Raw genomic sequence first — 16163 nt, 5'->3', positions numbered from 1 at the left:
GGAGGGAAGCGCTCGGTCATCTCATAAGCTACTGACGAGGCAGACGCTCCTGACGAGGCAGCGGCAGTCTTTACGGTAGAAGAGGTGTCATAGCTGGTCATGGTTGAAGCTTTAGAGGACTGATTAACTGGTGCCCACTGGAATTGGTTGAAATCCACATCAACCTATGGTTCATATGTGGTTTTGGTTAAGGAGAGAGGGACAGTGAGGGTTGTTTTTAAGTTATAGAATTTGAAGATTGAAAAGCACAGAAATGGACATCTTTGAACTACAGCTACAGAGTAATTCTGGAAAAGGAAGTATCATCTTTCATCCTAAAATTAGAATCATTATAAGTGTTATTTCTAGGACTTGTGCAGCTGAGTCAAATTTATTTTCCAAATTGAGAAGCACCAAAAAACAAAAATAATTTGGATGTAAATCAACAAATACAGACACGTCTCCAGTCTGTCAAACCCAGACATTTTCAGTGTTGTTCCTTATTGCTGACTTGATTGAAATATTCATTGATGATCACTTTAACTGCAGACAGTAACATGAGTTCCTGTTTGAATCTGGGTTTCCATTTTGACACAGAAAAAAAATAAGCTTCAGACGTTGGCTGCGTAATGACATGTGGTCTTTGATCCAATCCAATTTATTCTCAATCATCTCATAGCATGAGCAATTTTCTTTTGATGATTTCATGATATGGCCTCGTCTTCATACTGATACCTCCTGAAAAATCCAAACTATAATATATTTGGATAAACAGACAGCATCATTACCTTAATTTCCTTGGCTGGTGCGGCTTCCACAATCGTTTTTTCATACTGCTGCTTCAAAGCCTGAGTGGAAACCTTTGGTAGGTCCTCTCCTCCGACGAGCATAACTGAATTAGACACAAGAAGAAGGCTGCCTCATTAAGTCATTCGCAGTGAGGGAGCTCAGGGGGATTGGACAGAGAAATAAATCATTTCATTAAAAACCTGAGTAGTTTTCATTTTCTGAAACCATGCAGCGGTGATTGCCCAATTTCCACTTTCCAATATTTTACCTTCCTGACTTTGCCCTGATTAGATTTGCTGCTATGCACTGAAAAGAAAATCATCTGCACTCCAACTCATTTCCATAGCTCATCCCTTATTCAGCTGTAGTGGGAACAATCATTAATATACAGGACACAAGTAGCGCTGTGGTAAAAACGTGCAAATTACAAAATAAAAGCAATGAGCGGAATAACCTGTTTCGCCGTAATGGTTCCCGTAACTGGCGGCCACATTGTTCTGGTGGACTCTTTGATCATGGATTACCTGTGAAAAGGTAAATCATTAGTACACTGGCATGTTCACTGCAGCCTCCAACGGTTTTCATTCAGTGAGAATTTAAAGGATTAGCATGAGGCAATTTGTCTACATCGGGCACATAAAGTGCGACAGAAAGTTCAGAAATAACCAAAGAACTGGGGTTATTAGCAGCCTGTCATTGGAAAGATGCTGCAATGCAGCTGGTGGACAAATGGCGAGTGTCACAGCCAGTACCTCTTGTTGGTTGTGAAAGAGGGTTGTGGTGGGAAGGACCTCTCTGGCACTGCTTCTCACTGTCACCTCTGAGGAGCTTGACATCTCCTGTCAAACACAGAGAAATGGGAATGTGGAATCCCTCTAACATTGACATCACATGCAGCAGACACACACACCGCCACGGTATTATCACAGCATGACTGTGAGCTGTAAGAAAACAGCAGGTGAGTAAGTCATTTTTATATTGTGAAAAAGCTTAATAATCCCCTCTGTGGCTTACAGCAAATGTTTTATTGTTACAGAGCTGCTTTCTAGGGAAATACTGAGTAAAGGAGGATCTCAGTGTGTGAGAAGAAAAGCAATAGATTACAAAAACTGTACAAAACTACATCAGCCATTTTCCTCCAGTGAGATTCATGCAATTTGAACGAGATGAAAGAGAAATATAATATTTCAGCTTGTATCCACTGCTGTTAACATGAAAAATACATGGAGGGTTTGGGGTGCTCTTTACTTCTCAAACCACTTATGTCAGAATAATATCTTTCCTGATGTACAACCAGTTTTTAATCCAAAGTAAGGGTATTACACCTGTGAGGAAAAACCTGAGCTGAAAGTGGTTTGCTGTTGCCACACAGAAGCAATAACTCGATCAAACAGACACTTCCCTCACGAACCCCTCTGTAAAATTTAGCATTCAGCAAGGTCCTTGAGCGCTCAATGAATCCACTCTGCTTCTCGCCTGAATGAGCAGATGGGGAGAATGCACGGAGGGGCGGATTTGACCTTACTTCACTGAGATCCGGCCCCGCGCCAGGCTGCTAACATGTTCTGACATTTTCCTCACGCACTCGATGACAGTGCCACATATTCGAGCAAAGTTCAAGGTGCCCTTCTTTGATTTGACCTACAGTACATGAACGCCTCACAGCCAAAGCAGCCATGTTTTTTCCAATGTAGAGCTACAGTATAATGTAAATCATTCAGTGGCGTGTATGTGTTTCTTACTTCTGAGCTGGTGAACAGAAAGGAGAGCTCAGCAGGGGTGGAAGAAGTATTGACATCTTTTGCTTAAGTAAAAGTACTAATACCACACTGTAGAAATGCTCTGTTACAAATAAAAGACCTGCATTGAAAATGGTATTTAAGTAAAAGTATGTAAGTATCATCATGAAAATGTACTAAAAAATCCTCACATTTTAGAAAGAGGAAATGATCCAAACAGTTCTGTCAATCAGCTAAGTTTTTACTCGTCTAATCATTTCAGCTGTACTTGTAGGCCATTACATTGTTGGGTAGTTTAATGTATAATAAAACATTGTATTTTATAAACTACATGTGTTTGGTGTGCAAAAATCTTAATTTGAAAAGTAACTAGTAACTAAACCTGTCAGATTAATGTAGTGGAGTAACATTTCCCTCTGAAATGTAGTGGAGAAAAGTAGAAAGTAGCATGAAAGTGCCTCAAAAGTACAGTACTAGTAAGTAAATGTACTTAGTTACACTCTACCACTGCAGCTCTGTCTTTCAAATTCCATTGACTTTAAATAGGAAGGAGAAAAATGGCCCTCAGTATCTTTAATAATGAATTATCTATAGATAAGTTGCTTATTCAGTGATGGTATTATCACATCACTTCATGCTCATTGCAGACAATTTTCTAAAAAAGCCTGTTCAGCAGTGATTCCATTCTTACCTGGACAGTTCTCTGCTCAAAGTGAAACTGGGCGACACTGGACTGAGAGGACGAAGAGGCAAACTCCTGCTTCTCAAACTGTTTCTTCACACTGGCAAGGCCGCCAGGCAGCGAACAAGCCTCCGACTCATCCATCACCTATCAGCAGAAAACAGATAACGTGAAATACACCTGGAAACCCATCTGGATACCAGATAGATTAAAGATTAAACACACTGTAAAACTACATCATTGGAGTTTTAGGAGATTGGATTGGAACCCATCTCTGCTTTCATTGATTGTGAATATGTTATACATTCACTTATACTAATGTTAAGGTGATTATGCTAATGAGTTTTAGAAGCAGTGTTGGTGTTCTTTAAACGTGGCATGAATGCTAAACATCAACAGTGGAGTAAGATGCTTCCATTACAATCCTCTAGGGGGTGTAAAAGGCAAAAGGTCATTGACTGTAATGTACATTTAATAATACTGAGAGATAGAAGTCAAATGCAAACAACGTGACATATTGGTGATACTACTGAGGACCACAGCTAGCTGAATAGATACAAAACATAAACCTACATAAAGATACTTTTTTGTATTGATTTCTGGCAAAAATGTCAGAAATAGCTAAAATAGCAGGCACCTAAATTTAATGGATTTACTTTTTCCATTTCTATCCTGCAACGGAGCGTGAAACATCAACAGGATATTCAGTATTTCAGATAAGTCTTACTAAGTCACTTAAATGGAACAGTAAAAAAAGCTTTTCAATACATTTTATTGAGCTACAGAAGGAATGAATCCTTAAAACTGCGAAGTACAAAAGCCTGGTTTCTTTGCAAAGAAGAAGACTTTCTAAACCTAATCAGCATGGAGGATGCAGTCCTCACGCTACGAGATCTGGGCAAAAATGCTCACTGACTATTTGATACAATAATCTTTTGGGATTGTCAATTACTTTCCTAATAAAACATTTATATGTAGGCGTCTGCATAGCTTCTGGGAAACTGCAATATAAGAAGAAGCTTGCTGCTCCTGCTGCTGTGTGTGTGTGTGTGTGTGTGTGTGTGAGAGTGTGTGTGTGTGCGCGTGTGTGTGTGCGCGTGTGTGCGTGTGTGTGTGGAACACAATCACCCGTCACTTTTCCCTTTTTTTTATGCAAATGAGGGGTACAATGCAATTTGCGTGTTATTGCAGAGGAGTTCAGGTTAGTGACATTTTATGGCAGGGCACCATGTTATCAATATTTTACCACTTCTGGGTGCATTGGTATGCCATGAAATAAACCTCTCTCATTTAAAATACATATATGACGACATAATGTCCACTGAGAATGCATTCAGACAGGTTCAAAGAGCAGGGAATCTTACCAGTATTTACCGTTTTGCAATTTAGTAGTGTAAATATGTACAGATATTAGTAGAAGACAGGGCTGCTGGATGATAGACAGACTGACAGCTGCAAAGGTATAAAGGAAAAACAAGATTCCTATAAAAAAAAAATAGAAAGGCTGTATTGAAGTTGTCCAGTGGTTGTTTTTCAAGCATACTTATGTGGATTAATAAAAAAGCAACAAGCCACTTGAGGCAGTGCTTTATCGTGATGTTAGTGCAGCTGGGAAAGTGCTCTGTGTTATGTTAACAACACGTCTCATCTGTTCTGACACAGCTGTAAAGCTTGGCCTTGAGTGGCTTGTTACTACGCGGACCTGTGAGCAGCTAACAGTGAATGCACTCCCTGAAAGTCACCACCAAGTTGCATAGTAGAGGACAACTTTCAGTTGTTGTTGTAACTACTCTTAATTAGTTTTTGAATGTATGTCATTCTTTATCTTAAGATTTTAAATTTTGCTTCAGTTCTATTTGAGTCCATTGTCGCTGATTTTTATCACCACTTTTTTTTCTAATTACTGTAAAACACAGCATGCAGATGGGGTGTCTCATCATGTACAAAGACTCCAGAAGGTGGCAGGTTGCCCTGTGTCAACACGCCGCAGCGTGGCCTCGTGATCGACGTGCTGGGCATCGATTATTCATCACCTTACGGACCAACAGATTCAAGGATTGGATGTGATGCTTGGATGACTGTATTTAACCCTAACGCTATGAGCATTGATCAGAAACCAGGGGATCCACCGAAAGATACATCTTAAAAGAGTAGAGTTACTCCAAAAACAAAAAAGGACACAGATGATGATGTTACAGTGTCAATCTTTTGGTTTTACTTTAAATCTATCATCAGGAGCAGGTACAGGTATCAGGAAACAACAGCTAATTATTATTATTATTATTTTTTTTTAAAGCTGACAGACCTAAACTAAAACGTAGTTATTTTTGACCAAGTGTTCGACACAACAAGCTCAAGTACCCGATCAAACCGTGAGGAGGATTTAACACCTGCTATTCTCACATATCACATTTCAGACGTTCATTTCCTCTGTCACAGTGGTGACGGAGTGAATAATTAGTAAATAAGGAACAAGCTGTTACGTCCTGTAGCTGCAGAGCACAGCAGAGAACAGACATGCTCCCGTTGGGGAAGGCTTTGTGTTAGATACGGAGCTGGCTTAGTGCAGTGGCCTTGGCTTACTAACTGCTCAAACAGTTGAATTATTGGGGTCATAAAGTGCATTCAGGCTCTTCAAGCCGCTGAGGCTTTTCTGTTCTTGGTAATGATGAATGACTCAGGGATATTCAGACATGTTTTTGTGTTTAATTAAAGCTGTGTGAGTTTTTCTGAATTTGCTGCAAAATATGCTTTTTTTCCTCTCTCTTTACAGATGCATGACATGGTTGTTGATGCTTTTGTGCGTGTGTGTGTGTGTGTGTGTGTGTGTGTGTGTGTGCGTGTGCGTGTGTGTACCTATCCCTCTCTGTATGTTGCCGGGGCATACATACACTCAGTTTCTCAGCAGGCCAAACCCCCACCCTCCCCCACGCCCTATACCCCCAGTCCCACGCCTTCGCCGCGAAATGTGCAACTGTACATTTATGTTATGTTGTATTGTGTTATGTTATGTTATGTGCAGCAGTGCAAATGTACTGTTGTGTGCTTATGTGCTGAGGTGTTTTTTCCTGTTCCCACACTGTTCTTATCTTTATGAGGATAGTCTGAGAGCCGCTTTTTTGTTTCCCTCTCCTCTCCTCATGTCATGCTGTATCTATTGCGAGAGTTAGGAGAGATTTGAGATGGCGCCGCATATGGCGACTCGGTGTGTTTGTGCATGTTGCTTTAATGCTTTAATGTGACTTGCACCTACGATACCACGACACATCCCTTGTGTGTGTTAACATACTTGGCAATAAAGCTTTTCTGATTCTGATTCTGATTACAAGCAAATAACATGCATTCCAAATCTTACTGAAGTATTATCAGCAAAATGGACTTAAAGTATTAAGAGTAAAAGTACTGGTTCTGCAGAAAAATGCCCCTGTGGGTAATATATTTATCATATATTAAAGTATTAAATTGTTAATCTTAATGCATAGGGCATATACCATTGGCAGGTTATTCCAACCTAGGGGTCGGGAGATAAATCTTAGGGGTCAGGAGATGATTAATGCTAGAAGAAAGAAGAAATAACAAAGGTCTGCTACACAAATATATACATATATTAATTTTCTGGACTTTTCTCTCATCTTAGTTTTTTGTGAAATATTGGATAATTTTACTCCTATGAGCCTAGACCTAGAGCTTAGAGAGAAAATGTCTCTTTGGTGGAAATGCTATCAACTCAATAGTCAGGTTTCCATCCAAATGTATCGCAAATTTTAACCAAATTTCGATAAAATTGGCAAAAGAAAATGCGAATGAATACGAATGTTTCCATCCACTACCGTTATGCGATTATTAGGAGTTGGTCTATTGAGAAAAGCAGTAGGTGGCGCCTATTCTCCAGTCAAAAAAACATTATACCACTGCAGAAGAAGAGGGCGCAGCCAGACGACGGAATTAAGACCTTAGCGGCTGGAGCAAATGGAATTCAGCCAGATGAGCTGCTTTTTATATGAGGGGTCCTGGAATACATATACAATTATTATAAGCATAAACTTTATACTGTAAGTTATTCTACATTCAAATAGCATATTCATTTGGAAAAAATGTCTAAAATTGTTGTTGAGAAATGAATTCTATATCCTGCTGAAACAGCAGCCCTATATGAAATACATGCTTCACCCTGGCTCCCATACACACTCCAGAGGTTTGGTTTTCCCATCCTGTACTGAGCTATATGACACTTTGACAAATAATGCTGCCTTCCCTGTTCCCTGAATCCTGTAACAGCGCATTATGTAATAACTATGCATTATGTAATAAAATGACAAAATATTGAAAATATTGACTTCATTATGTAACAGAACCCACATTATGTAATAATCTGCCGCAGTTTGTAATAAAAACCTGAACTCAATTTGTAATAAATTTATTTTGCACTTTTATTTTTTTTTACGAAAAATGTAATATGGCTTATGCTGTAATAAGCACCCAAAAATGGATGTCTTCATTCATTTTTTATAGCATTGTCATGTTTAGTTTATGAATTCTAGCGTGAATCATGGTGAGTCAAAATGAATTTAAAAAAATGTTTAGTAGATGACTATTACCTTTCATTGGTCAATACGCAGTCACAACCCTTATTATATATGGCGTTCAGGGTTTTAATTACAAATTATTACATAATGAAGTATAAATGTATCACATTTTGACCTTTTGTTACATAATGTATTATTACAATGTCTGTGAGTGTCTGCCGTCTCCCTGGCTGCCTGCATGTCCTCACTGCCATCCCCCCTTAAACCCATGTGGAAGTATCGTCTTACCGCAGCCGAGGAGGAGCTGCTGGTTTCTTTCTTGGACACGGCAGCCTGATACATCGCCAGCCGCTCTTTCACCGACACCGGCTCGTCCTCCTGTTCCTTGGCGCTGGGGGCCCTGTCCTTGGGACGTCCTGATGTGGATCTACCTGCGCTGTCTGCAGCTACACACACACAAAGAAATAACCCTCAACTTACTAAAATATTACATAATCACACTGACGTTCCATGACAAGGAAATAAACATACGTACACACTTAATGTAGTTGGTGACTTGACTTTTTCTGCCTTTTTCTGATCATAACTGTTTACAATCCCCCAGTTTAATAAATATAGCTGCATAGTTGCTGTAGATGATACTTTATGGATAATACTGTAGATGTTTTAAGGCAAACAATATGCAACAAATGTTGACAAGAAACCGAAGCGGAATACTCATCAATCACAAAGCACTACTGTATGATACTTCATAATGCTCAGCACATCCCTGCGGATAGCCAATTAGAGAAAACAACCTTTTTTACTTTTGACTTTCCTGCATAAAAAAGCATCATTAGGCAACCAGAGAAGGCTCCATTAAGGCTGAGCATACACCCACACCGGACCTTTTAACTCTTGGCATGTTCTCTCTCTCTCTCTCTCTCTCTGGGCAGCAACACCGTGGGATGATAGAAGACCCTAAATAGAAATGATTCTCTCTCATTATGTGCTCACGCTGCAACCTTTTGACATTTTGAAATCCTCCTCCTTTCCCCCGCCCCTAGATTATTACATATTTTCTCCACATGTATGCATACTAGTATAACCGTAGCTCAAAAATAGAAGTTCCACCTCAAAACTGATTGAAATTATAGCAGCTGCTTCTCAAATGCATATGTGTCCAGTCTTGCTGCTGTTGTAGAGCTTTGTAAGAGATTCAGTGCTTAGTGGTAAAGTACATGGTGTGCATGCTTGGCTGTGCAAAGCAAGCTATCATAACACTTCTCTTAGCCCACTAATAGTATATCTATATCCAGTGGGGGAATGTCCCTAACTACATGTACTCAAGTACTGTACTTAAGTACAAATTTGAGGTACTTTACTTGAGCCTTTTCTTTTCATGTCACCTGCTACTTCTACTCCGCTACTTCAGAGGGAAATATTCTACTTTTTACTCCACTACATTCATCTGACAGCTTTAGTTAGTTACTTTACAAATTTAGATTTTTGCACATGTAGTTTATAAAATACAATGCTTTATTATAAATTGAATTACCCAACAACATAATGGCCTACAAGTCCAGCTGAAATGATTAGACCATTAAACACACAACAGTATGGATCGTTTGCAATTTCTAGAATGTGAGGATTTTTATGCATTGAGTACTTTTACTTTTAATACTTTAAGTACATTTTCCTGATGATTCTTACATACTTTTACTTAAGTAACATTTTCAATGCAGGACTGTTTAACAGAGTGTGGGATCTGAATACTGTCTATATCTCCTGTACACTCCCCTGGTGTTCATTTAATCAATATGAAGAATTGGAACACACCCTGTTGGGTGTCTTTGCACCATTGACCAGTAGAGTTTGTATACTGAGAGGAGCTGCTGGTCCTGAATGTGTTCTGTTGGTATTTTGTTGTAGATTGATAATCAAATTAAATGAATGATGTATTGTCATTTAAATACGGTTTAAGCAAGACTGAAAAGTAGGACTCTTCCTGACTATGAAAATATCGTATAGGTTTATGTAATGGCCACACGTTTTAATTTTTTTTAACTTTGTTTCTGGGAAATCATGTTTTTTTTCTCTCAGTTTGGCGTGGTGGACGGCTCTAAATACTACAATAACCATGAGCCCCAGTTGCCATTGCTACGGAGAAGAAGCCAGGCCAGCCAAGGCGTGAATTCAGAGCTGCGGCGAATTTCAAAAGGTTTTGTTGTTACATATGTGAACAAGACCCGCTGAATTCATCCAAAATTGAAACAGAACCCAAAAGTGAATTGATTTAAGATGCTTAGCTTACGAGAGAGCTTTTTTTCCTTCTGTAATAACCCCTTACTGAATAAAATCATGTACAATCATGTGAACAAAATATCAGAAGGGGTAAATGGCACAAGTGCAGAGAAAATAAAAGAAATTCCGGTTGGGGAGCTATGGTGAATAAAGTGGACCAGAATGTTCCTGAGTTATAGTGTGTTCGCGGTTAGCTCCCCAGCTACGGTTGTTTACCAACTAGCCCTGCAAATAGTCCCTAAGTCACCAAGCTTCTATTACCACATATTTTGTAACAATGCACGGATGAATTTAGTTGTGACAATTACTGGTGTGACCTTAATACAGACAAGACAGGACTAGACTGACAAGAGCATGCTCTCCTCATCCCTCAACTATTTTAGCTTTCTGCTACGTCCGGCATGTTAGTGTAACCAATAACCTGTCAGAAATAGGCTGCCGCAGACAGCAGCATCTGAAAATAAATGGAGGGTTTGAACATCCTATAAATATGGGTCAGAAATCCTACACCTGAGGCCGTGGTGTAACCTAATACCGTTTTGACAGAAACACAAGGATAATGCCCTCATTTATCACCCGAGACAAATGTCCACGTCATGGTCTGGAGCTGTCAGAGAGGCAGAGACACGAGGATTTTTTGATGAGAGCGGTGACAACAGCGCTCTGGCTAACTCTGGCTTCTGAGAAGGGAATGCCATATGCAAAGCTCCCAAAGCATGGAGGTGAGGTAACCAGGGCTCTGAGGAGGTCGGGGGGTAGTGGGGGGCTGACTGGAGAAGAAAAAAATAAACTGAGCCTTTTTATAACCCGGCTCTGCCTGCAGCGTCATTTTCCCCTGTAACAGGGAGATTTGTGGAAGTGTGTGTGTGAGAGTGAACTAAAAGGACGAAAAACTAAGTCAAAAGGCCAATTTAAGAACTTCTTATGAGATACAATGCTTTTCTAAGATTTGAAAGTCACCATTCCTCCATGCTGCCACTAATTGGCACCAACTGATGTTTAATTAGCATTACACAATAGCTTTCAAACACTGTCTCATTGCTTAAGATGCCCCCACAATAATGAAGGCCAAGTCTCTGTTTACAGAGTGGTATTGATATCAGAAAATCCTTTTCATTTAGTCATTTGTGCTTTTGATGGAGAGCATATTGAACTGTTTAGCGGCATATTTACCTCCACACTCACTCTTATTATTTTCTTTTTTCTTCGATGCCACAGAGGCAGCGCAGGTGATTGCCTAGGTGGGGGGTAATGGAAGTAAGAGAGACAGGGAAAAGTCAATGGGGGAGGCCATGGCGCTACCAGGACGCACGCCTCAGTGGCTATATTAAGCCGAGCCAGGGGATATTGACCTCTCCGTCACTGTCTCCTCGCCAATGCCTGCGCTAAAGCGATCAGAGGTGAGGTGCTGCACCGCCGCCTAGCTAGAAGTGAGGAGGTGAAGGGTGGCACGGGGTGTTAGGGAGAGACAACAGAGGAGAATGTGTCCAAGAGAGAGTGAAAAAGAACAAGAGAGTAATTTCAGAGTTTAAGGTTGCAGGATATGGCAGCAGGGCTCCGTAGCTCAAAGCTAAATCAAGGCCCATAGATTTTTGTCAGGCAGAGGCCGTCCCCTAATCACAGAGGTGTCACCACCATTCGCTGCCCTTTCCTCGCAACAGAAGCCTTAAGCAACCCAATTTTCTATCCAGTACTTACTGACCCAAGCTTTTGGCTGGTGAGGTTTGACAGGAGAGCCAGATCGAGCTACAGTAATTGAGAATGTCAGCCGTGGAGGGCAATTTCTTCCTCACAGACGAAAACAAAACAGGCACAATAATTGAGCTGTCAAATCTATCAAAATAACTTCTTTACATGGAGGCTGGATTGCCCCCGGGTGCTTCCTTATGCTGGGCTAAGCACTTTGTCTCCGATTTGCTACGCTTTCAGAATATTCCGGATCAGATTGCTGCTGGTTACGTCTGGTGGAAGGAAACAGGAAGGGCCCATGCATGTTTTATGACTAAGCACAAATCCTAGTGGAATCCTGGAAACGTACTGCAATATCACGTCTCATTCTCTATGTGGCTCCAGCCCCTGATGTTCCAACACAAAACAGCCACTCCACTTCATCGCATTTCCCATTTTACACCAAAGATGCCTCATGTCTGCGCAGCATGGGCACATCAAACCGATTCAATATCAGCCATAATGTCATCTACCATTTTCAATTTGTTTCCCTCCACTTGTGCTTTGGTGAAAAAATTCCTTTAAGTAAGCTGTGCTGACAGTGAGGCTTAGGTCGACACAAGATTGAAATACATTGCTTACCTTATTTAACTGTGTAAGTTGCTCTTGACGTTAAACAACAATAGAATCCAACGGAATAGAAAAGGGCCTTGGATCTCCAGAAAATGAAAATGGACTTAGTCGCCCAGCCTCAACCCAAAACAGAAAGCAAATCCTTGGCAGAGACAGACAGTAAGGCTTGGAGACCAGCTCCAGCAGTGTGCTCCACAGCTCAATGAGGCCCAGGCGTCCAGTGACAGCTGATTTTATTTTAGAAGTCCCCTTCGTAAAAAAAAAAAACAGGAGTGACTTGGGGGAGAGGGAAGGTGGATGTGGGTTGGCTTTTTTTAGTATCAAGTATCGAGGTACCCAACATGCCCTTAACCTTATGTCACAGAAGTCTTATAGACACAGACGTCCCACGTGCTGAGCTGGAAAACAGACACTTGGTACATCCTTCATTTACGCGGGGAGACATTTGGCATTTGAAATCACTGCTTGTTAGCATGCTAAATACCAAGGTATTTCATGATTTCACGAAAATTACAGACAGAAAGTGAGAGGGCTTGTATATATTCAGTGACATGTTGGCAACAAAACAATGAAAGATATAAAGCTCAGATCAAAGAATTGTTCCACATTTTTAGAAAATATGCTTATTCACTTTCTTTCAGAGAGTCAGATGAGATGATACCACACTGTCTGTACGCTAAATATAGAGGTAGAGTCAGGAAGTGATTAGCCTAGTTTAGCATTAAGACTAGAAGCAAAGTCTGGCTTTGTCCACTGTTGAAAACACACATCTAACAGCGTCTCCGCAGCTCACAAAATAAATCACATCTCATTCATTTAATCAGTACACAAAACAGAGATGTCTCAATGAAATGTCCTTGAAGAAAAAGAACTCCTCTCACACATTATTGTCTCTCCAGAAAAACACATTTCCAATTCAATGTGTTGAAAACCTGCTCTTGTATAGATCTAAGAAACATGCTCATGATGGCCCTGAGTTAAATATTGCCTGTAAAAGCTGCTCAACTTTTTTTTCAATGTGGTGAATGATTTAAAACATTCTGCCAAGAGGACTTGAGTGACCTTTCTAGGTGAAACTGTTGCTCGCTCTAAAAAAACATCTTGTACACTGTATGTCTGCCATCAAAATGTCTTTGAACCCTTTTCAAAAGACAGCTCCTCGGATGGACGGTCAGGCAAACGCAAAGTGAGAAAATTTAGTGCCTAGAGGCCCGAGAGAATGAGCAAGAAACCTTTAACGGTGCACAGGTAATGAGATTTAAGATAAGTGAGAGAAAGGACATCATATTGTTATCCTTTCTTTCTGTCTCTTTCTTTTAATCCCTTCTCTTTTTTCTTCTTTCTTGGCCACATGTTGCCCTAAAGCAATGGCAAAGGTCCTCTTTTCAACCTTTGGCCTTATGTTCACTCTTTTTCAACCTACATCCTTCTTGACAATGTGACAGAGATTCTAGCGTTTATTACCCTGCAGGAATCATTTATGTCTGTTCTTTCCAAATATTTTGCTGTGTTCGTGACTGTTTACCGTCCTCCTATATGAAACACAAGGTGTTCTCCAGGAGCCCACCCCAGCACATCGACTAGAAGAGCGTAGTTATCAGGCTTGTGGAGAAGCTGCACTCTGCTGATAATCCCGCTGAAATTGCACATGGATTTCCTGTTCCTAAAGTGGAAAATAAACATACTCCTGTAGAATACCTAATGAAGGGGCCTGAGAATATCACCAAACTGACGTCCAGAGTGAGTCTAATTCAAGTGAGTTTCAAACTAAAATAACTTAAAATTGAGTGCTGAATGTGATTAGTGTGTTTAAGTTGCTAGAGTAAATTTCCAATAAATTGGAAACCACTCTTTATTTTTAATTTCCAAACATCATTCACAGGGCTAATTTGTGTCCTATAAAACCACTAAGGGGATCAAATCTGGAAACAGGAAGAACATCTTTGTTTTCCCTGAGGATAATATTATAAAGACATCATCATTTGGCAGGCGAAACTGGGAGGAGATTAATTAAAACAAAAACCACCTTTTGGCAATTCCAGCTCCAATTGGCAGCATTTGCACACTGTGCACACCGTCTGACAAGTTAAATCTGCCACAGACTAATATAGATAATAATATAAATCCTATTTAACTCCATGCTACTGTGAGTGCCACAAAGCCAGCCACAGTGTCATGGGGGGGGAGGGGTGTTGTTCTGGTGTAATATGAGAGGAAACAAGTAAACAAGGATGCCTGTTTAGAAAGAGCAGCAGCATGGAGATTTAGAGGTGAGCTTTGCATCTGTTTAAAGCGCAGTTATTTTAACGTTGCGGCTTTGCAGGGAACAGCTCCTGTAGCCCTTCAGTCATTTGACCCGGCAGATTACGTGCTGTTGTCACTGACAATTTGTCAGCCAAGACAAAAGCGATCGCTCAGTCAGGACAACGGGATTGTCAAGAAGCTCCGATTTTAGACGCGGCACGGAGATTTAGTAACTCGCAGGGCGACACGAAAGCATTTCTGATCCCAGATGGAGAGGCTCTCTGTCTGGTGTGAGAATATATTGAGTGTAAGCATGCACGGTTAAGCTCAACAGTGCGTGTATGTGTGTGTTTAACACCTCTACACCACTTGATGGCCTGTCAACACTTTAGATTCTCGCTCTCCACAATCATCACCACCTCTCTCTCGTTGTTTTTCTCTTTTCAATTTCCATTTGCTAAAATTTTGTGTTCATTCAGATTCTTTTATTTTTTCAGATGTGCCGGTTGAATTTCACTGTTATGGGATTGGTATGTAGGGGGGATTTAATATGTTCTGCTCTACAAGCACCATTACATGAATAACTGTTTAAGCCACCAAAGTAACACAGACCACTGCTGTGATACTGGAGAGGTCAATGTGTTAGAACCTGTCTCTTTAGTTTGTGATTCTCACACAGCTATAAAAAAAACTGTACCTCGCACTGTAAGCTCCATATGTGTGTACACCGCTATCAGCATCAGTGGAAAACAAACTGGAGGTAGCCACCACGGTGTTTCTATCACTGTAATGGAAGCACAGTATCTAGCAAGCCCCCAGCTTCCCATTAAAAAACCTGCCAGGGAGGCAGCCTTATCTGGCAATGAACAATCTAGTTTTCAAAAAGACTACTTTCTGCCAAATGTTTATCTCATAGAACAAATGGGACACCACATTGCAGTAACCATGCTGCAGTCTCTGTTGTTTGTTTGACGGACTAGTGTAACCATGATGCAATCAGAGAGCTAGGACTCCTATATGTTCTAACACATCTGATGTTGCACCAAAGCCTTTGAAACTTTTTAACTCTGTTTTCTAAAATTGCAATTCAACAACAAGAAAGTACTCACAAAGAGTGGTGTCCGTAGGTGAGGCCATGGTCTGATCTGTTGATGGGTCAGCCTGTGTGAAATTACCGGACGTCACTCTTTTAGATGAGGAGGTGTGGACGGACACTTCCTGGTTGAGAGAAAGACAGAGAGAGAGAGAGAGCTATCAGAGAAAACACCTGTGCTCCCTAAACAGGGAGATGGAGAGGTGACACTACGGGTTATCCAAACCAGATTGCTGTGCCCAAATCACCCCTACACACCCTGACATATACACACATATGTACACACACCCTCTCACACACAGAAAAACAGAACATAGACATGTTACCACACATACCTCACTACTAAGAAAAATGATACAGTCAAGCGTCTGTTGACATTTAAGCCCTGGATTCCAGTGAAACTTTGTTGCTGTCGTCTGAGCTGCACACACACACACACACACACACACACACACGCACGCGCACACACACACACACACACACACATCTGTGAGTGTAAAGAGAAACGACCTTGGACACAATGTGAA

The 16163-nt window shown here is 40.7% G+C and overlaps 1 protein-coding gene across 1 annotated transcript in view; it reads right to left on the bottom strand.

Moving 5' to 3' along the window:
• xirp2a (xin actin binding repeat containing 2a) overlaps positions 1 to 16163 on the bottom strand; it is a 48493-nt gene that overhangs the window by 11120 nt on the left and 21210 nt on the right. The window contains 7 exon segments of the mRNA XM_039793342.1: positions 1 to 164; positions 768 to 871; positions 1223 to 1292; positions 1521 to 1607; positions 3199 to 3336; positions 8004 to 8161; positions 15653 to 15761. Of these exon segments, the coding sequence (XP_039649276.1) occupies positions 1 to 164; positions 768 to 871; positions 1223 to 1292; positions 1521 to 1607; positions 3199 to 3336; positions 8004 to 8161; positions 15653 to 15761 (830 nt within the window).

Source organism: Perca fluviatilis, chromosome 24, assembly GCF_010015445.1.
Source record: "Perca fluviatilis chromosome 24, GENO_Pfluv_1.0, whole genome shotgun sequence".
In the NCBI taxonomy this organism is placed as follows: domain Eukaryota; kingdom Metazoa; phylum Chordata; class Actinopteri; order Perciformes; family Percidae; genus Perca; species Perca fluviatilis.
The sequence above is the reverse complement of the archived record's forward strand: the minus strand, read 5'-3'. Positions and strand labels throughout refer to the sequence as shown.